This window comes from Lagopus leucura, unplaced genomic scaffold (assembly GCF_019238085.1).
Source record: "Lagopus leucura isolate 7727_CA_CO unplaced genomic scaffold, USGS_WTPT01 Super-Scaffold_73, whole genome shotgun sequence".
NCBI lineage: Eukaryota > Metazoa > Chordata > Aves > Galliformes > Phasianidae > Lagopus > Lagopus leucura.
Window position 1 is genome coordinate 67,482,485 of NW_024962252.1, and position 23,590 is coordinate 67,506,074.

The 23,590-nt window shown below is 34.1% G+C and overlaps 1 protein-coding gene across 3 annotated transcripts in view; it reads left to right on the forward strand.

The window, feature by feature from the left end:
• The window catches only part of FMN2 (formin 2), a 144,184-nt gene that overhangs the window by 92,614 nt on the left and 27,980 nt on the right, over positions 1 to 23,590 (forward strand). For all 3 annotated transcript variants that reach the window (XM_042891123.1, XM_042891142.1, XM_042891134.1), the window contains 2 exons: positions 7,930 to 8,022; positions 22,213 to 22,264. In XM_042891123.1, the coding sequence (XP_042747057.1) occupies positions 7,930 to 8,022; positions 22,213 to 22,264 (145 nt within the window). The remainder of the gene's footprint in view (positions 1 to 7,929; positions 8,023 to 22,212; positions 22,265 to 23,590) is intronic.

Consider the following 23,590-nt stretch of genomic DNA (forward strand, 5'->3'; position numbering starts at 1 on the left):
CTTATCAAACTTTCTATTTGTATGTTTTATTTAAAAATGTATTTTAATTATTTAGAAGTAAAATTTAAAGTTATTTCAAGATCACTTACTATGATACTGAAGAGCAAACTGAAGCAGCATCCAGCTGCTGCCCTGAAGAATCCCACAGTTCAGCCATAAGAAAAAATATTTCTATAGCTCTGACAACTTTCGGATTATACAAGGGGCGAACTCCAAGCTTCCAAACAGAGGAGAAAGATGCTTAGCTTTGATTTAGGGAAGGTATTTGAATTCAGGCGCATGTTTAAGAACTTCTAGGGATGAAGACGTTATCCTTCGCAAGTTCACCAAAAGTATAATTATATGAACAAGGGTTTAAACATTTTTAGATCAAGGTTGAAATTTGCACACAGACATAAATCTCTTGTGGAATAAATCTGTACTGTGTAGTGATCAAAGACAGCTTTCTGTAAAAATGGGAATTACACGCTTCACTCTGCCACAAGACTTCAGGCAAATTCTTTCTGTGCTTCCAGACCCAGCCCTTAGGCTTGAATCTCCATTGTCATTCTGTTCACTAGTTAATGAAACTGAAGAATAGATGCAGACATCCTGACTCCCTGTTCCCTTTAGGAAAAGCGTTTGGCCCCCTTCTGCATCCTCTTCTGGATATGAAGTAAAAATCTTACCACTTTCTTATCAACTCTGAGTGATGCAAAATGCTTTTTGCTGTCTATTTTCCAAAGAAGTGTGTCACCTCGAATTAAAAATCAATTGCTTTAAAGAAAGCTCGGATTGTAAAAGGATTCACTAAAACTTCTGCATATTCCAATTGCGTAGTTGTAATAGGCTCAGAGACAAATTAAATGCTGGTCTTTTTAAAATAATGTGCATTTTGGCTGAATGGCTAAAACGTCTTCAAACTGGTTTTCCTTTTTCATTTATTTCAAGTACACTGCCAGTTTTGCTAATGTGTACCTGGATCCTTACCACTTGAGGAACTACTAAGTGTCTTATTAAATGACTGAGCAGGAAGAGAGCTTAAGATACTAAACAAATTATGACAGAATCCTAAATACAATCCTCTCTTTTTGAAGCCATTGAAAATAAAATGAGTATTGAGTATTTCCAAGAAAAACTGATTGTCACCAAACTTAGAGAGGGAAATGGATGCCTATGACTGCGTTCCACTTCTACAGTTAGATGTGGACTGTAGCTGTGACCCCATTTTCATCTGCGTTTAGGAGGAATATTTTATGAGAGGATTTCACATTTTCTTGTTCTTTTTGTTTGTTTGCATGTTTTTGTTTTTAATTTAATCACTGAAAATATGCATATAACATTACTGGTACTGTCACCAGTATAAAGGGTATGTTAGTTTCAAATACCCTGCAAACTGTGTACAGTGAGATCACACTTAGTAAAAATGGGGGGAAGGCAGTCCCAAAAGGATCCTTTCATAAAATTACAAATAAGTACAACAACAAAAATAAATAAAGCACCACCACAAGCTAGAGGAAAGGTATTATGAAAATTGCTATGTAACAATAATTAAATAGTTCAGTCTATAAATGCTATATTTTTCTATGTACATATGTCAGCAACATACACAGTGGCATATAGATGTAAATCATCTTTATAATTCTGCAAAAAATCTGTCATGCTGTTTCATGGTTCAGAGCTAGGGCTTGTGATTTTATTAAAGGAGTTAACGCTGATTTTCTTAAGAAGAAAAAGAACTTGGGATGATCAAAATTCTTTGACTGTGGAAGCTCTTGTCCACTTTAAATTTTCATGAACACTATATGCCTTTCAATTTGTAAATGCTAGAAACCAAGTCTGTACAGAGATTTCAAATCAAAGTGGAAGTCCAAAAGATTTTCAGAAGGCACAATATGTACCTGTCCAAGATAAATAATTCAGAAATTTACATTTCAGCTAAGCTGTAAGTCATCTAAACTAGTGTAGCAGAAGTTATTCTAACCATACAACAACATACTTGCAGATTGTTCAGACCTAGTTGCTGATTTTAGATAAAATACACCCCAGAGATAAAGTTAATATGGTAGATTACTGTAAAGGAGTAGAATACCTAAGAACAGGTAAAGCTTCTCATTCAAAACCAAGTGAGTTTGGCTCCATCTGTTGCCCCCAGATTTCACAGCTCTCCAGGATTCTTACTTAGCCTTCTTAACTTCAGTGACATATAGTTTGTTAAGCAACTTGATCTGCTTTTGATCTCTCCTGGCTGTCAGCAATGTTCCTTGATGCAGTCATGCTAAGCAATGACTCTTTTCTTATGTCATTCCAGGGATGAAACTTTAGCACTTGTCACATGACTTAAATCAACTCACCATATAAAAGAAAATTGGGCATCCAGGGTCACTAGAATGTTGAGTGACTCTTGCTGATTAGGACCTCTGTTGTACAGTCAGTACTAGCATATGGATGCACAGTTGTGATTTAGCAAAAGATTGGATTTGTGGCCCATAAAGTTCTTCAGAACATATATTTTGTTTAGGAAAGAATTAGAACATTAGAGTGGCAGTGAGAGTTATTCATGAAGCACTTATGATAAGTTAAGAGTGTTTAGAAGCTGTTCTTTGGCTGCTTGTTAGTATTTAAGCTTTAGAATAGTTTATTCTTGCAAATCATAATCCAATTCATCAATTGTCATTTATTGCAAAACTTTCACTGAAGCTCAGCTAAAATGCAATTAGAAACAATGTCAGGCAGAAAATAAATCTGATTAGTAGAATGTTGAAAAGAAGAGTAATACCATATAATGCTATAAAATTGAGCCAGTCAGTGCTTATTTATATGCCATAGTATTGTAATACTTACTATCTTTGACTGAAAACTAATTATAAGTAATGTTTTCGTAATTTAAGTATCTGTTTTCTACCATGAGTGCTAACAAGACATTCAGAAGTCTCCATCCGTAAGAAGGTAGGCAGTACAGCTTGCTATTTCTCTTTGGCTTGGAATAAACATGACTGAAAGTGTTTATAAATTGTTAAGCAGATACAGAGCACTTAATATTTTAACAAGTGTCTTCCAAGAAGGGTCCCACAATAATTTGGAAAAGTACATGATCCCTATTTTTTCAGTGCTTCTTACTGTGACCTGAAATCATCTATTCATCTCAGCTGTGTAGCAATAGAAATTATATATCTAATAACTGCTGTGGCAATCAGAGAACTGAAAGTTCCATTTTGTGCAGCAGCAAGATTGTATCTGAATCTGGGGCATTATCAAGATGGGACTGAGAGATATAAGGTAGTAGATATGCTTTGGTTCCTTACAATTTTTTATTCACATAATAATCTATTAAGCATTTAGGTGTCAACAGTTGTGTTGACCATGGATTGCCTTGTAATATGAGATTGTGTCTGCTGATACATTGATCCACTGATCTTCTATTAATGCTTGCAAGCTATGTCCTTCTGTTATCTTTTTAATTTACCTTTACAGAAACAACTATTGTCTTAGCCAAATTAAATCTTTACTTTTGCTTACTCATTAGCAGTGTGCATCCAAAAGTTCTAGCTGTTTGTTCAGCTATTACTGAAAGGGTTAATTGTGGCAGCTACGCAGCGTGCAGACTCCTAAACCTAAACCAGATGTAAACTAAAGCCAGGCTTTCAGTCAATCTGTGAGTCATATTTTACTGTCCTTAAAACTCCAAACAAGGAGTTGTCTATGGGATCCCTTGAAGACTCAGCAGTTCTTAGTGTAAGTCTTTACAATTAAAAAAAAAAAAAAAAAAAAAAAAAGGAAAAAAAAATAAAGAGCTGTTTCTGTACTTGGGGCTGAATTCATCAATTTCTTTTGATGACACCAGTGTTCTCCTTTGATAAAGTCTAAACTTTCTTTTAAAGTCATAGGTTGCAGTGCTTAAAAAAAAAAAAAATCACTGAAGTGAAAATAGTGATTACACTGTTATATACCTATCTGACATGTTGGATACAGGCTAATGTCCTGTGACTCTGTGTACTCAGAACCCCTGAAAATCAGGGAGATAGTTTCAAAACATCCTTAAAAATAGTTTCTTAAGTCTTAGCACCACTTGTTCTCTCAAGTATTGTAAGCTGTCCTGTCTTAAAATTCCATCTGAATTCTGTAGGACTTTTATGGGTAAATACGTGGTCTCAGGTGTGGTTAGCCCAAATACCCTGACAAAGATCAGATCATTTTTTGAATATTGCTTATATATTAATAACTGTTTAGAGGGCTGAGAAAGAGATGTCTCTGCCTGTACCAACCTCTGCTAAGGATCTGAAGTCTTCGGAGTGTATAAATAAGGTAAATGCATGTATAGTGGGTAGCCAAGAGAACCAAAACCTTTGCTGTATAAAGCAATATGAGGTTCTTATCCTTTTTTGTTACTGTTTGGGCAGTGCCAGCACTTGAGATAAGTTTCTACCTAGTGCTTTTATGCCTGTCTTACATGATTCTTAAATGCCATTCCATTCTTGCATTATATTAAAATTTAAAATCTGCTTTAATTAAATGGAACTACATATACTAGCACTGTCTTTCTGTTGCTTACGTATCTCCTAGGGTGAAAAACAACAGAAGCTGTGAGAATAGAGATGGTGTTAGAGCAAGTTTTGACTTAACTTGATAGAACTCGAAAGACAGATAAGCATTTGTTTCAGACAAAACTTCTGTGATCTTATTGCAGCAAATCTACCTTGCCAGCCTAGTCCTTTGATATCTTAGGTGTTTAGGTGATCTGCTTTGTTGGAGTGATGTATGTTTATATATGTTGGGAAGGGGGGGGAGGGGAGGGGGAATAGATATGGAATACTCTAGCATTTTCACATTTTTTTATGCATGTTTCATGTCCACATTACTTAGAAGTTATTAAATACACTTCTGACATATTTATTTAGTATCGTATTCCTGCACTTGGGCAGAAATGCTGGTAACTGTCCAGCATTTTACGTTCCTTTCATATGATGAACACTTTAAAATTCCTTCAGTTACAGTTAAGGAATAACAATACTTCATCCAAGTAAAGGGATTTTATACTCTGGTGACAAATTGCAAGACATGATAAATGAGTACTCTAACAAACAGGTTGTGCAGGGAGACTGTGATTCCAATCTTGGTGCTCTGGAAAACAAACAAAAAACTTACAGTTCTTTAAGTTCTTTAATTAATTAATCCTTTAATAATGAAAGCATCCAGTTGAGCTAGTTTTGAACACAAGCTGTCTCAGAGCTGGCAGATTACGGGATGGGTATTAGTATTTTAACAGTGATAGCAATTCCTTCACTTTTTAAATTTTAATCAGATATTATATATGGCATCTTCCTACAAAGCAAGAAAAAGCTTTTTTTCTTTAAGTTACTTACGCATTATTTGCAATCCAGAAATAGAGTCGGAAACAAACCTGAACTGCTGCTCTTCCAAACATTACTGATACTGAATACAAAGGATGGTATATCCTTGTACTTTCTTCTAGACTTTGAAAGAGGACTGCTTCAGATATTGGCATGGGTGTAGGCTTAAGATATTTTTTTTTTTGCATAAATTTTTATAAGACATGTTTCTTCCAAAGATATCTGAGATATCTAGAGGGGTACTCATTGAATCAGGACAGTAAAATGTTTTAATTGTTATGTGAGGAATATTTTGGAAAAAGGTGTGAAGTACAAGTGATGTTAAATGGACAATTATGACTGTTTCTAGGGCATCTTTCAATTGTCACGTATTTTTGAACAGCAGAAAAGAATAGTAAAAATATCACCATGAGATTTTTATTTATTTATTTATTTTGCGTGATGGTACATAATTTCTCCAGCTTCATTCTAGCCATTACTGTTTGAAAATTCATGGTCATTTTGAATTCCTCCCCTTATTTTCAGAGGTGTTGACTAATGTTTAAGAATCTTGAAGAACGTTAGAGAACATTTGGAACATGCTTGTATTTTTGCTATTTGTGGTAATATTTTTAGAAAGAATTAAGAAGTTTTCTTTGCTAAATTTATCAACACATTTTTTTCCACAATCTTTAAAAATAATGAAAACATCATAAAAGAGATGGAAAACTGAATCTCTGTATTCAGGCTCTGAACTGATCAGCAGTAGTATCTATTTATCAAAGGTACAGTTTCTGTTCTGTTCCTTTCTAAAATCAGACTTCTCCAACCTTAGAAATGCTCCACTAATGGCAGTGATGGTATTTTTATATTTAGTTTAACATATAACTCATACATTTGAATATGTGTATACTAAAATGCTTCTTAAGTAGCCTTACCCATTTATTTGAATATGTTCATTTAAAATTGTTTTGCTTTCTAAAAATCTACTTGTACTTATATTAGTTTCTAAGCTAAAGAAAAATTAGATTGAAATTTTTAGTGACACCCTGACTTTGCTTGTTTAGACTTGCTGATTACTTGATTTGAATCAGTCATCCTTTGTGTGTTTGTATTTTAGAATCAATGTCACTAGTTGTCTTTGATTTAATCACAACTATGAGAAAAGACAAATATCTATGAGATCTAATACTGCATTCTCCAGGAGTTTGTTCCAGACATAGGAGACCAGATGAGTAGTAAAGATGAATAAATTTGCTTAGCTAACAGAATACAAAAGAGTAATGTGACTACCATAATATCTGTTTACATTTTTCATACTCTAGCTTGAATGACTAAGTGCAGACCTACATTGGGCTCTCTGACTAGCATTTGCCATAGGTAATGAAACCCTGGATCATTATCTTAAATTGCAATACCGCCACCATGATCTTTTGGATATGTCATTCATCTGTGGCTGCAAACCATAAAATGTTGTTAGTACAGGTTAAAAATTTACTATTGGTTAGATAAGAATGACCTGGTAACTATTTTTTTTTTTTTAATTCTGGTATTTTTGCAAATATTACGTATTTCTAGAGAATATAATTCATCTATGGCTTTTACCTATTGTTTCTAATCTAAACCAGACTGTTATTCTCATCTGTATGTATTTAGATGGATGGCATTCTATGCATTTCTTTTATATTTAAAGGAGATAATTATAATAGTGAATTCTGCTGCTTCAAAATATTTTTAATGTAATTATTCTTCTGTATGTAAAAACATAATAACAGACCTCTTTCTCTGAAAGAACCTTCAGAGAGTAAATAAAAATCTATGTGCACTTCCATTGGAAATTTTGAGGCAGAGCCATTCTCCTGAAGTAGTATCTTTTGTTGCTCCAAATGAAATTACTTTGGCTTGTCTGTGAGAACACGGCGATGCCACCTCAACAGTGACAAATCTGTGATGAATGCTTTGGGCTTCTCTGTCCAGGTCTCTGATAAAGTAATAACCAAATTGTCCTCCACCAAGATCTCTTATAGAATTCAAACTATGATAGCTATACTGTCATGTTCTTGTACTTCAGTAACTTCTAGGTTATTTTTGAACAAAGCAAGATACTTAACCGCATCTGTAGTTTTAGCAGACATCAAGCCCTCATCTGCATTTTATGTACTACAGTTCTATAACTAAGATTGCTCCTAATAGTTGGTGCTGGTTTTGCACCTGAACTTCATTTTGATTGAGGTACTGTCACTTAAGTGCATATAGATTAAAGTAAGTGGATGAAAATTACCTTAAATCATAAATCATAATTTTGTTCCTATATCTTTCAGCCCCTTACATTTGTTTTTTTTCCTTCAAAATAATTCAGTGTTTTTAGTAATCTTGCTACCATTCATTTAAATAACAGTTACACTAACCATGAGTTATTGTTAAATTTTGATCAACGTTTGATCATGACATAACTGTTCCTGAATATATTGTCAGAGATCACACTTGAAGTAGTATGTTTGAGGAACATATTCCAGCAATTTCACTAGGTATATATTAACTGAAGTATGTATCTGCATGTTGAAATAAAATACACTCTATGATGTGCCATTACTAAACTAATCTGTTATTTCAATTTCAGTATGTGAGACAGAAGCAGCAAAAGTTTATCAGCTATCACTAGAAGAGCACCTACAGCCTTTCAAAGACAGCATGGAGCAATTCATTAGTCAAGGTAAATAATGAAACGTCACTTAACCTTTTCATGACATTTCAAAGACAAGTTATGGGAACAATGTTTATACATTGTGGGAAAGAGACTGTTTATTTTGGCATCATAGAAAGATGTGGATTAGTTTAATCAGATGCCACACAGTTCTAAAAGATTTACAAAATGATTCTGTTGTAATGTAGGTGACTCATTTTCTTTTGCATGACAGCAAAGACAAATGCTATTGGCTCAAGTATGTGATCTGATAAGTTCAACATTCCAGTAGAAAACAATTTTACAACCTTTGTTCCTAGAAAAATTATTGAAGCTGGATCTGTGTCATTAAGTTCTTTCCAAAGAGATAATTCCTTTAGACGTGCCAAAAACATGCAGTAAGTTCAGCAAAAGTACTTAGTTTTTTCCGTATGTAAGGCAAATACATATGAAATTCTTGGATGTGATTAATGGAAAATGCAAGAAAAGATTTAAGTATCCGTGATGAACTGGCATCCTGAGTGCTAGAAGGAATAAAAAACACAACAACAAAAAAACACTTCAAAAATGAATAGACAATGTTTTACTAGACTCTCCTTTTGCAAGATGGTAGGAAAATAAGTATGGATAAATTTAATTTTTAACTAGCAGCATGTCACAGCGAAATACTGAAATACTGCACTGAAAGAGTATATTCTGTGTTTGACCAGTTCAATTTCTGATACAATTTGGAGTTGAATGCCTTAGATTGGCAGTGGCCTGGTAAACAAATCAATGGCATTTTAGCTTTCTTGGTCATGTTACTGCTCCTTCTGCTTGATAGTATTTTTTTTTAATAGAAGATGTCTGTTACCTCCTGATCAGGTGATTTATGTGAAGTGAGTTTCTTCTGATTACTCAACATAGTTCTCAGTAACACATTTCTCTACATGTAAGAGAGAAATTATTATTAACTGTTTGTGCATGATGTTTGACTCTGGCAGGTATGCATTTCTTTATTCTTAATTAGAATATCCAAGGTGATCATCTGTCCAAACATGTAAAAAAGGAAATTATACAAATTTCAGTATGTATCAGTACAGGCTACCAGTTTCCTAACTACTGTGGAAAAAATTCACATTTACAACTATGAAAATTGCAAAAACGTTGTTTTGAACTGTATATGTAAATTGATGCTTCCTGAGTCAAACTATCCATTTGTCAAATCTGGCAAACAGTGCTGTGTCCTGCATGACTAGATATGGAACTGCAAGAGCTTCTCAGAAAGCAATGCCTCCTAATTTTTTCTGTTGGTCCCTGAAGTCAAAGGCAGATATTGGAGGTATGGCAGCAGAGATTGAACTTTCCCACCAGTAGTCCACTATGCTTTCTTGCTATGTGACAGATGGCAGCAGGGAGGCAGCCTGGCAAAATGGCGTCTGATGTAGAAGTGCATATCAAGCACTGGTGTGTCACTGAATTCCTCCACGCAGAAACAGTTGTACCCATTGATGTTCATTGACACTTGCTGAACAATAATGGAGTCCAAACAGTGGATGTGAGCACAATGAAATGATGGGTGGTGAGTTTCAGCAGTGGTAGCAGTTCTTTTTCTTTTTTAAATGCAGCATTCAGGCTCTTGTTCATTGCTGGCAAAAATAGCTACTGGTGGTGACTGCTGAAAAGGTGTTTTGTAGCTGAGTATTTACTCCAACCAATAGTGTTATTGAGCTTTTTGTATCTGCTTTAGTTTCCATGTAAATAGCAAACATTACTTTTGGAGCGATCTTCATGTGTTAAAACTGTTTTCTTGTTGCGCAGATGATATGCAACTAGTAACATAGACATATACCACATATTTTATCTTAGGTTTATATTATTATTGATATATGTAGATAGGGAGCTATCAAATCATGAGCTACTCTTAAACAGATCACTAATGGTACATTGTAAATCATGCAACATGCTTGTCTATTAATAAAAAAAAAAATCAGGTCAAATATGGGGCTTATATTACGTCACGTATGTGTTACTTTTAGAAGCCGCTCACTCTGTATTGTAGCCTTTTTTTGACTATGACTTAGGGCAATAATGTGGAGTAAAAGCTAAAGTAATTTTTTTTATGAGGAACATGAGAAAAAACATATAGCCGTGCATCTTATCCATGAAGAACTTTGCTGTGTTATTATTAGTGGATCTTGCTAAAGCATTAATAACTGGAAATCCATAATGTAAGTAAAAATATCATGATTGCTTTTTAATTGAAATAATTGGAAATGTGCATTGTGAACACAATTGCGACTAAAAAGCTTATACTGTTTAAAATTTTGAGGACTATTTTTCAGTATTTGATTGCAATGTAAGAAAAACAAAGGTTAATATATAGGAAAAAAGAATCTCTGGTTAAGTTAAAAAAAAAAAAAGTAATTCTAAATACCTTTCATTATGAAATCCTTTGTTTTTACTTCATGGGGTTGAATTCAGACTTGAAAGAGGCCATGTTTAAAGCAGGATTTCTCTTTCCTGTTCAGTGTTTGACAGGCTTTTGATCTAGATATTTTTTCTAGGGGCTTTTGTTGTTTATGTAGACATAATCGATGAGTCTTTTCAGCTAGACTGCACACATGATCATTTAGAAAAACAGAGGGACAATTCTTGGCACCTTTTAGGGATTTGTGTTTATATAACATATGCTCTGGGCAAAAAAAAAGAAAAAAAAACGCTAAGCTTTAAGCTTTATCTTTTCAAGTTCCAGTTTCTCTAAAGTCAGAAAAAGTTTTAACTTATAATTCAGATGAAAAACATTTTTCATAAGCATGAATAATTTGGCATGTTTATATGATGTCTTTTCAGAGTAGATAACTTGTGTGCATAATGGGACCCAAAAGTTCAAAGTAGCTAGTTATTCACTTAAGCTTATTGCTAAACTTGCGGTTAAAATGGAAAATGAGTTTCTTGTAGGCAGAAATACTTGGACATCAAATTAAGTATTCCTGGCAAGGAGATAGAAAAGCAGAATAGTTACTGTGTGTAACTATGCACAGTTATGTAACTTTAAGTTACTATAACTGGTCTGGCTGATTGTTGCTATTGATGTATTAATAAAAAGAAAATTGTTAACACTTTCATTTTCATTAGAGTCATTAGAGGCAAAAATGATTGTTCTTCTAGCTGATTAGTGGAATTTATTTCTTTCAAAGGATAAAGAAGGGGAAGAAGTAAGGTATGTGTTCAGAGTCATAATGTTTTAGGTCAAAATGTTAGTGGTGTATATAGCTGAGGCTGCCTAGCATTTACCTTGCTATCCTAGTCAGCAGTCTAAAGTGTCATTGTATTCATCAAAATAAGCAAAGTAGTCAATCTGTTTAACAGAAAATCAAAATATCTGCTCCATCTCAATACATGCAGTTTCTAAGGGGTCTGCATATGTCAGAACCTCCAAGGCAAACCTCTGTTCTCCCATGTATTCTGTCCTCTTTTTGGAATCACATGTAGTAAACTCTCAGTCAAAAAATTTGTTATACTCAAATTTAAATATCAGTAATTTCTGCTGAGATTCTCTGTAGTCCCATTGCTTTAAAAACAACAAAAAACCACTTGCAAACAGGAAATTGAAAAGAAAAATGTGTAATATTGCAAAGAACTTTATAAAAGTATTTTTTCTTTATTGCATATTTCTAACAATCTTATTAAAGTTTATACTAGTATTTGGGAGATAGTCCTTTATAAGTGAAACATTATTCAGACCAAATTGTGGGAAATTAATAAGTATTGTTTGTGTCTCCTTGGTATAGGAGTGCAAACTTCACTGGAGGTTTCTTTCCACAAGTCAGTCCACACAAGTTACTGTAGTTTGTAGAACAGAAATCACAAAGGAAAACACTATTTGGAAATGCAGTTGCTTTTGGATCAGTACTTTTCTGTGGGAATACACAAACATCTGAGATCACAGCCACATGCCTCAGTTCAGAAAGGTTCAGAAATCACTTTTTTTTCTGGGGCAAACCTTCTCAGGATACACAGGAGACAGTGAGAGAAAGACAGGAGGGTGTTAATCAGCCTGCAAGTTAGAGGATAAATTCATTAGACTTTAGTAATCCTTTAACACTTGATAGGATAGCCAGCTCAAGTTTAAAAAAATAAATAATTAAAAATACTGTACGTGGATGAGCCACAAATGAATTCCAATCCCCAAGTCTTAACTGTGGTTAACTTTGCAGTGAGAAGCAGTCTGTGATGTTTGCTTTTAGGACTCCAGCTAGGCTGTACATTCTTGTCAGCCTGATAAGGCAGGAAACGTCTGATAGGAGGCAGCAGCCACTGCTCCCTCAGACAAGTCAGTCAGTCTGGTTTGGTACCTGAGAAGAGGCAGGATGTTCAAATCACAGATTTTCAACTAAGATTCTATAAATTCTGCAAATGTTTTAGTCTTGAAATCTGAGGAAGGGATCCATTATTGTTCTAGTTACTGAATAAGATGTCATTAATTTTAGATTTTTTTAAAAAGTATTATATTATGTTATAGGATATTTTAAGAATAGAATGCATTGCATATAAAAGAAATAAAAATGATTTTCAAATGGTTAGCTAGTTAGTCTAAAACCAGGAATAATTCCAGAGTGGTGGTATGTTTGGGTGAACAAACTGACCACTCAGCCTTTGGCTCCTTCTAGTCTTGACAAAAATTCTTACAGTTATTAGCAAGTGACGGTCCCAGGTTTCATCCTGCTGAACTACAGATTCTTCTCCAAGCCCGAGTTTTAGCCACATCCTTGTGACCTTGCAGGATAAAGATGCTAAAATTGTGCTCTTGATTGAACTGTCTGTAACCATCTCTCTTTTTGCCAGGAATTCAGTTTCCAAACGTTTAGTAAATGAATATATAAATCACAAAGTGTGTTGTATTTATCTCTATAGCTGCAACCAGCTAGTTGGAAATAACTTTCTCTTTTAGGTCAAGCAGCAAAAGGCTGTACATCATCAGATGATGTATTGTGAATAAGACTAAATCATCAGACTGAATTTTGGATGACTGGGTTCAGTTTCTGGCTCCAGAAGACTGTGAAATGAATGCTGTTAGGGTAATCTTAATTCTGGCAATTTGTAACACAGAATGATTGATTTTGCGGTTTCCATTTCCTTCAACTGTTGCTCTTATAATTTGATTAATACAAGGGATACCACTGCATCAAGTTTTTTTCCTAAAAATAACTGAGAAAATATGACTAAGATTAGAAATATATAAAAACTTAGGCTTTAGTTTTTCTTTAATACAAACAAAACAAATGCACAGAATATCTATAGGTTGGATACTGTGTAATTTATATGAAGGTGTTCACATTAAATAATGCCTTCAAAATCTACTCATTACTCAGACAAACTATTTTTTTCATTGTAGAGTAAATTTTTGATACAGAGAGAGCAACATGCAATCATTACAATAGAAATATAGGAATCACATTTTAACTAGTTCCATAAAAATGTACATTTTTTGTTAGTATTTTTTTCATTGGATTACTGAAAGAGCTTTTAAAACATTTTGAGTACTGAAAGCATTTTTTTTTTTTTTTTTTTAAATCTCACACTGACATCTTGGTGCTAAAACATAGTTTTACCTCAGTATTGTAAAAACTTCACTCCAACTCAAGAGTCAGCACCTCCATTGATTATGATATAATAATCCTAGTTTACATTATGGTGTATTTGCAACACTAAAGACTGTTTAAAGGTTGTTTTGGCATTGGTTGGGAAGAGGATATGTGTTAGTCATCAAAACACAATACAGGTCAGCCACTATGAAAGCATTCTGAATGGATGCAGCGGATAAATGAAAGCATTGCAGATAGGGTGCAAAATCAACCCTTCTTTGATAAAATCTTGCCAACTAGTTGTTGGGATGGTAAGTTAAAATAGAGACATTCAAATTCATGTTTAGTTGCTGCACTGACCCTGATCAGCATGCAGTGGTATGTTCTCCAATGGTCCACAGATCAGGTTAACAGCTGGGCATCATTGCTTTTAAATTAGACATGAAACCTCTTGCATACCTAATAACACGTATTTAGTTTTCAGTATGCTAGGTAACAGCACATCTGTTTAGTGCCTAGTCCTGACCTCCTGAGACCTTTCTGCAGTGTAGCATTTTAGAATCAGTAGCATGGAGTGAGGTGGTCAAAGCTACGTGTGAACTACATTGTATTTTACTTCTGTGAATACGACCTTTAAGAAAGTTAAGAGTGAATAGTCTATAATGCAGTTAAATAGAATATAATGGATTAGTAGTCTTGGATGTGGGTCCTACTTCTTCCACCTCACTTCAGTGGAAAATAGATTCCATCTTTTAAAGGGTAACAAATTATCTGTTTACCAGATTGCTGCCTGAGATGGAATGAAAGATCAAACACAGAGGTAATTCACATCTTGAAACATGCTTTGAGTGCTCGGCAAGACTTTTGCTGATTTTTGTTATTATTTTTATTATAGTTATTTTTGTGATGAAGGTAGAGAAGCTATGGAACAGGTTGTCCCTTCCCTGGAGGCACTCGAGGTTAGAGCAACCTGCTGTAGCTATAGGCATCCCTGTTCATTACAGAGGTGTTGGATCAGGTCCCTTCCAACTCAAATGATTTAATCATCAGTTATAGTATTCTAGACTCCCTTCATGGAGTCTTTTATTTACAAGGTTGTTGGTTTTTTTTGGTTGAATTTTTAGAGTAATGTTGATCACGTAATCATTGGTATGACTGTGGATCTTAGATCTATGGATCAGCAAATAATTTGACTTGTCCCTGTCATGTAATACTATTATGAAGTGCGACTGGTTGAAGTGACTATAAATGTTTTGGCTTATCCTGAAAGTGTTGAAAAAACAGGAACAACATAACATGCTGCATGTTTTCTAATTAAAAGTTCTATTCCCAGTTGTCTTTAAGAAACTGGGGTCTAAGTGAAGTATTTAAAAGCTCTGTTTCATATAGGCATGAAAATTTTAGAAAGTAGGGGAGATGGAGTAGGGTATTCTTCCTGCTTGCTATTTTCTATGAATGTCATAGGAAATCTAGAAGGATCCTGGACTCCTGCTAGGATTTCCAGAATAAAATCTGTCTTCTTTTGCAGTTTTCTTAGCATAAATAATACCAGATAATAAACTATCCAAATGTACTTGTATCTTTGTTCAGTGTAAATAGAAATACTTAAAACTATACCAACATAGCTCTAATGACTTATTGTCATTAAGCTCTTTGTAAAGTCATTGTATCTGTCAAAAAAGTAATAAAAACAAACAACCTGGCTCCACTTGAAAGTTGCTGGAAAGCACATTCATATCTAATTGTAAACAATTACTAGTTAATACTTTAAATAAAAAGTGGAAAATAAAAAAAGATTTAGGATGTAGACAAGCAGATGAAAGGATTCTTGTTGCTTTCCATCTGAGATTACTAAAATGCATTCCTGTATTCAATTACCTGAGAAGATGTGATATCCCCTTGAGAGAGATCAGGAGATCAGAAGGGATAACAGTTTTGTGCATCTCCTTATTCATAGTCCTTTGAAACCAGTTCAGTAGAAGTAATTTATATTGCAATAGGGTTTGCAGCCAGACAGTGACTACAGACAGTAATCACTGGGTCAAGATCATAGCACAGGCCAACAGTACAATGTTATCATGGAACACAAGTGCTGAAGAGGGACATTTAAGTGCTGTTTGAGTAGACCTATGATGTCTACTCAGAATTGCTTCTGAATCTGAACCAGAAAGTCAACCTGTTTTTTGACTATGCTTATTTATGCCCTTTATGTGCAAATGTACTAAATAATTTCTATTAACTGTTAAAGTCTATTTTTTTTCTTACAGAATTCCTATTATGGCATGTTATAAGCTAAAATATGCATATCACTTTATGTGTGTGTGTATAAAAAAGTTTGACTTTCTACGTATTTTTTTACAAAGCCACTAAGCTTCAGCTCTTGACATCACCTAAGGATTAATTATTTAACTCTCATTTACAGTTTCTTCTCTCCCTCTCCCCCAAAAACAAAACAAAACAAAATCCTGTTTGATTGTTTCCATTTAAAATAACTGCATAGTTTTTCCCAGTGCCACTCTCGTAGCCAACTACATTAAGTTTATTAAATGAAACATGCAAGTAGAGCAAACAACAGAATAAAAGTCAGAAGTTGAGGCAACAAACATTCAGAAGACCAAAGGGGAGAAAGTAAGAGGTGGGTATTTTTTTGTTGCTTGCTTGAAGAGCTTTGCACAGACTCTGGTGCCTTTGTTAGTCTGCTTTCATAGCTAATTTTGTCAAGGTATTTTCAGAATCAGCGTTGAACAGTATTCTGATATCCAAACAATTATTTTAGAGCTTTCTGAGAGGCATTCAAAAACTATATGTGCGACCAAGGAGAACAGAGGCAACTTTAGTAGGAGCTCTGGCAGAGGTCCTGTAGACTTGAACCGTAGGCCTTAATGAAAGTGTAGCTATGTGACTTTGTGGTGGTTATTCTTCCAACATCTTATCTCTTCAGTCTCCCTTTCTCCTGTGCAGAGGTTGTTCCTCATGGCATCAGATGGGCTTTTCAAGTTCTCAGACCTCAATGGAGTTGGGTCAATGGAAGGATGAAAAATGTACCGTCTAACCTTCCACACACACTTCAGAAAAGTCAGCTTTTTTTTTTTGTTTGTTTTTCTTTTTTTAAATTTGGTCCTTGTTGTTGCTTGGTTGGGTTTGGGTTTTTATCTTTTAGGACTGGAGAGCGGTGAGCTGTTCCTCTCCAGAGTAGATATGTTGGCATGTTTTGGTATATTTTCATTCTCAGCTAGTATTCATTCAGCATCACAGTAGAGGGGAAAAAAACAAAGTTATTGTCAAAGCTTCTGGTAAATACTACCCCAAAGGCTTTTAAAATTTTTTTTTGTTTTTTTTTTTTTTTTTTTTTTTTTTTTTCTCAGTAAAATGGATTTCTAATAATTTCACTACTATTAAAATATAAGTAGCATAAGGCAGAATCATCCCAGTTCAAAAGGTAGTTGCAAGACTGATCTCCCTGCTAGTCTTAGGGCAAATATTTCTAAAGATTTTTAAACTTTCTGGAAGAGATGATAAAGAATGGAATGTACTTTCAAACTTTTTGCAAAAAATTGCAAGCACTGATAATAGACACAATATATGTTGTATGCAATGTCTATATGGAACATAATCTGATCTAAATACAGAAAATAACCTGATATATTGATGTAGATTTAAGGCAGAAGGTATAAAGCTTAAATTTGGAAGAAAGTTGATTGGACTGAAAATGAGAACATACTTGGCAAGGTTCTTAATTCACAGAGAAGCTTGATTCCAGCAAAGGTTGTAGCATGTGTCTGAAATGCCTGTTGCCTTTGAGATAAGAAAAGACCTTCGTTATAAAAGACTATTTTTTAATGTAATTGTCATTGAACCTTTCTCCATTTACTTTTAATCTCTTACATTGTGAAAAAGGGAAAGCCACTGCTCTGCTAAACACTGCCATTTTCTGGAATGCCTGTGTACATTTCCCTCATTCAGTTTCATGCAGTGTTTCAGGCTTTTGTAAAAGCATAGGTCACTTTGGTATGACTGTTTATGTACGTACCTTTGCAGAAGTTTATATGTAACCTTTGCAGGACTGGAATTTAAAAGAATTAAAAGAGCAAACACAGAATAATGGCATGTATCATTCTGGAATGTGGTTATTTGCTGATAATGACAAAGATTTTATACATTAAGTTAATTAGATTTTATGTACAAAGCTTTGGAAATGCACTGAATTGCATTAAATCAAGTTTTATACTCCAATTATAGAACATCAAACAAAAAATTGATTAAAAATTAAAAAACCAAAAAATTGATTAAATAGAAGTCAAAGCGTTTGTAAATTTCAATGAAATGCATTTAGCCTCTAGTGAAGAGATTTGCTGGAAAAGTCTAGGATATAGTACAGTCTTCATGCTTGGGAAGGAATGACATGGGGAGGAAGGAATGTACTTGAGTTTTGAGGAAAAAAATAGAAAGTATTTAGAAAGTATAGAGCTAGCTGTAGATGGTGACTAACACTAAATAATATGAAGGTATCTTAATAGAAAGCAGGCAAACAGTATCACATTGACTCATAAAAAGGCATTACGTGATTTCAAATAAAAAGTGAAATGAAAGTAAGATAATTCAGTATAGGTCATAAATAGGTAAGGCTTCATGGATTTTTCTTGCTTCATGAAAGACCATTTTAACTCTGAAATTTTCCTTTTTTCAATATTGCAATATTTTTAAATATGACCTAAGATTATTTTTCAATTCTATCATTTTAAGTAGATTTCACAGGATACACATTCATTCAGGATTATAAGAGTGTGCATATAAAGACCTACTATATATATTAAATGTATACAGACAGAGATACAAAATTAAGTTTTACTTCTACTCCTGCTGCATTACATGAAATATAGGGACTAGTACTTCTTAGTATGATATATTCTGTAATAGGCTTGAAGCAGTATTGTTGGAGGTGGTTTAGAAATTCAGTGTGAAAGACCAAGAAATCTATGCAGGGAATTGGAGAGAAGATGAGTCAGTAAAATATGGAATATTTTTTAATTGGCCAAGACTGGCCCCCCAAAAAAGAAACTCCTGTATCTGCCATTAGAGTCTGCAAACAGTTGCTGGTATGGTCACTGCAAGGGTTCTGCATGTATACAAAAGCAAATGTGACTGCAAGACTTGTTTAATGTTTTTCAGAGAAAAGCAGTAAAATTTTCTGAGTAAATCTTGCTTCTTCATGATAGAGATTGAGAATTTTATTGACTGAGCTGAGCACCCAGAAATGCTCAGCTGCCTCTCTACCCCTGAAAAGGACAAATTCTCCCACACCATTTGCTGCCACAAGTCAGTAGAGATTTTCTTCTTTTTGCTTCACCTGCTAGAGGACTTATCATCTGGAAAAAAGGAAATATACTTTTCTCCCAGTACTCTTCTCCCCTCATACATACGTTTCAGCTTGTACTTAGCACTTCATTGATACAGACTGCCAAGAAGGAAGAATGTCAAACTGGTGCCTTTCAGGCAATCTTTACCAGTTCTGAAGAGCTGCTCTGGAGAAAGAAATGAAGGTGAAGATGTATTATATTCAATGAAAAGATAAAGTCTAATGCACTGTGGGACTCTTCAAGTGAATCTGTCTTAGCTTTTATGTTCAAAAATATATAGAGATTTTTGAGAAAACTGTATTAAGAACATTACTGATTTATTTTATCTCCCTTGTTAAAGCAGAAAAATGAGTTGAAAGTAGTTTACCAATGGGGCAATCACTACAAAAAAGAACACCAATGATCACTAACATTAGGTGATCATAAGAGTGGACAGTTTCAAAAATTATAGGACTCTCCAGTTGCCTCTACATCTAATAGTTATTCCATTATATCTAGGTGATATCATGACTTTTGTGGTTTTTGATAACAGTAGGTTTTCTTCCCCAGCTGGTTAAATCTCCATGAATTTCTTTGACTAGCTGATGTCCACATCTTTCACATGCTTACTGTACGCTAGTGCAGATATAGTTATTTAAGAATTTACTTTGGACACTGACAGATTCACAGTGTACTACATTTTCTTCTCTTTTGCTGGTGCCACTGGTCTTCTTGCTCAAGCAGAATCATTTTTATTCAGTTCTTCAACTATTTTCATCTAGAAAATAAGAAAAAATGAATTGCAAGTTTGATCCACGCCTGAATAATATCCCTTTAGTAATGCTTAAAAGTTTCATCACATATTTGGAACAGAGTGCAGAGGAATTCTCTCTAAGGGTAAACTTTTTCCTTGCAAAACTCTTAATTTCAAGAGGTGATGTGATGTAAAATGGAATCTCTCTTTGGGTATATTTCACTTAAACTAAAAGAAAAAAGCTATTACAGATCATTTTCAAGATTCTTTTCTTTGTGTAATACTTATTCTCTAGGAAATTATTAGAACTACAGATACTTGAAATGATTAAAAGTATATATTCATGCTTTGAAATTGAATTTGAAGAAGAGTTTCTGTTGCAGAATGGAGACATTCTGACATGCTTTGATAAGCCTTGTATCATATGTATCATATGTGTTGTGCTTGCGGTCTTCCAAAAATAAATTATCGAATATTTTGTCCATTGTGGTTAGGTAGGTCTGTGTTGAATTATTGGATATGAGGAAGAAAGGCAAACCTAGACAATGCAGATGATATGTTCCGTCAATCCTGGAAATTATTATTAAAAAAAAAAAAAAAAAGGTTCTGTACAAATCTGATTACTAAAAGGCTGTCCCAAACTAGAATATACTAGAATATACTAAGCTCCATTTCCAAGCATTGCTTAACTCGGTGGAGTCCAAATTACATGTTTCAGTAACAATTGCTTAATTTAGAAGTTGTATTTGAAGGTACTAAGAAAAAGCGTTACTGTAGAACTAGATGTTGACTCTCCCTTCATTCATGGAGTTTGTGTGGAGTTTCTTCTCTCTTGTAGCATATGTTTTTACAGCAAATCATACCTTGACTTTTAGGATTGAAGTATAAAGGAAAAAAAAATTCTGTCAAAGCTGCCAGGTTTCACCTGGTTTCATATCCAAAGCCAAACAAGACTTTCAAGCAAAACTATAAGTCAGCCCAGATTCACTCAACACTGGGCCCAGGTTCAGTCAAAAGAGTTGTGAGCCGTTACAAACCTTTTGAAGAATCTGGGCCGAGTTTCAAGTCAGTAATGAAACCCGTAATCAGGCAGCCTTCGTGTGCTCTGGAGTTTTCTTGAGAACATTTACCCAGATCTCCCTAAAGTTACCTGTGGTTTGCTGGGATTTATTTTTCACTTCAAACTAAACAACGGTGGAGCCTGAATCAAGTAATGACTGCTAGGTACAAAGGTTGTTGCTGCAAGTAAACCAAGCATTGCTCACCTGACTCAGCTGACTGCATTACTACTAGTAAAAAACACTTTCAGCTTTAACTATTTTAATGTTTTGTGCAAGTGTAAACTGCTGCTGATTGAAACATCAATCAAAACAGTAGCAATTACATTTGATTCCTAATATTTCCATTGCTATTCTCATCTGTGCCAAGTTGCCAAATTTTAGATCTGCATTTTCTATTTTAAAGGTAGTGCATCTATCATGCAAGAAGAAATAATTTTAATTATTATTGTGGAACTATGTAGGAACAATAGAATGGTAAATACCTTTAGAGCTCTATTTTTATTATTATTATTATTTTTAGATTTCTTTATGAAACTTGCACCACTGGCATTTGTTTTCAGGACCGCGTAGAGCCTCTTCGTGCTCCTAGACCAACTGACTTTCTGGAATCCTAAAATTGTCCTTGCAAATTAGCAGGTTACTACTCCAGCGGAATGGAAAAGGGAATCAAGTTCTAAATTAAAAAGCTTTTGGCCAAAATATTATATCTTGAATGAATTTAAGATGTGCTACCTGAATACCTGAACTCTATACTATAAGCATGCTTGCACAGAGTAGTTTGTACTAGAGCTTTACTTATTCTTTTTTTCCAAGTTTAATGCGCATTTTCTGGTAGGTGTTGCACATCATTATTTCTAGGTTAAGTAAATTTGATATAAAATGCAGTATGAGAGAAGCTTTGAAAATTTGATCATTTTTGCATTTATGTGTGGCAATGGCTGCTTCATGTTTTAACTCTTCATATAATGACCATGTAATAATTTCCTTCATATAAAATTTTTCTTTTCAAAATGGATCCATCATGTCTCTATTACTTCACTATATATTACGTCTTATTTCATTCTTATTTGTAAATTACCTGTAGCTATTTGCAGGGGGATGGGAGAAGGAAGGTAGCTTTTATTTGTGACTGTCAAGCAACTTTTACAAAGGCTTAATGCTTCAAGCTTTTCACTCAGCTTTTCCTCTTGGTTCCCATATTTCTAGTTTTCAGAGTCATTCTTTAAGAATTATTTTAATGTCACATTCATGACCTGATTGTTGTTTATATTAGTGCAAGAATTTTTTTTTTAAATCTTGCTCTGAGGAGTTTTGGTTTGTTTATTTAAACAGATATCAGAATTCGTATCACTTTTTTCAGAATTGATGTACATTAGTGTATCTTAAGGTTGTTTTTACAAAACGCAGGATAAACAAATCACAGCAATTACAGTGAAATATTTTCATAAAACAGTGCCTGTAAATTTAACTTTGTAGCTAATATTTTGCCTGTATTTTTACAGCTAAAATAGACCAAGAAAATGAAGAGAAGTCACTGACAGAAGCACATAAAAGGTAAGAAAAAACAGTGATAAAATCCTTCTGTGAAAAACATGTTTTGCTACAAATTGCTGAATTGGAGGCCAACATTTTATTTTTTGAATTTTGAAAGAAATGCACTGAGAAAGCAGATTGACATGTATCTATTGTAAGTTTCAATTTGATGAATAAAAAGCATAATATATAACTTAATAGAATACAGAGCAATAGGAATATATTCTGTTTTTAGAGAAATATTGCATGAGATTTCTTTCAGAAAATGCATGTACATTATATAAAAATGAAGTTAGAGTATGATATCTGAACTGAGGGAGTTCAACACCAGAATTACAGTGACTTCACAGACACTATTCCCAGACAGCTACTAATCATTAGGTACTACTTTCTATGCTTATAGAATACAGATTTGGGAATCTGTTTTTTAATAATCTAGTGATATGTATATAATTAAATATGGCTTTCTTCAAATATTTTTTGTGGTTAAAAGCAAAATACTTCATTAAATTTTATTGAATGAAATTTCAGGTATGTGCAGTTGAAGGTTTTCAAAATTGTGAACTTTACTTCACTGTGCAGTGTGTGGCTTCTTCTAATTTCTGGCAGAATTCTCCAGAAGCTCTAAATGGGTCAGATAAAATCTGTCCCAGCAGAAGGCTGAAATGATACTCCTTTTCTAGTCCAGATTTGGTGAAATTGACAGTCTACATTAGTTTTCCATTTGCCAAACATAGCATCTTTTTTTGTATTAACTACAACTGCTGCTAAGCACATGCTGATGAATACAGCTGGTAAGTCTTTCAACCAGATACCATTAAAATGTAAAAGATTCCAATTTTTGTTATGTTTTTTCAGCCATTTTATGGCTCTGATGCCCTAGTTTCTACCTAGGTTCAATGTAACATGACAGTGACCGTTCTCCTGGTGGAGCATAACTGTCTCTGTCTATTCTTGGCCTACATAATAGAGCATTTGAAAAAGAGAGACTGGATGTTCTTTTGTCACAAGTTCCATTCTCACTTTCGTGGTGTAGATAGGTCATTGAGTGATATATAGTTCCATTGTTACATCACAATCTCACATCATCAAAGGAATTACTGCTTTGTCAGTATCATACCTCTTACTTAAGTATACAGAAGGCCTACTCCTAATCCTTCCTATTTGTCCTAATTCTTTCTTCTCCCCCTGTGCTGAATACAGCAGCTCCTTTTACGTAGTACTTTGTCCAAGAAGGAAATTCCAGTTTGTTTTTGTACATTATATTCAGAAGTTTTTTTGGAAAACACGAGGAATCACACTGGGACATAAAACGAGAAATCTAGGGGCAACATTATTTTTACTGTT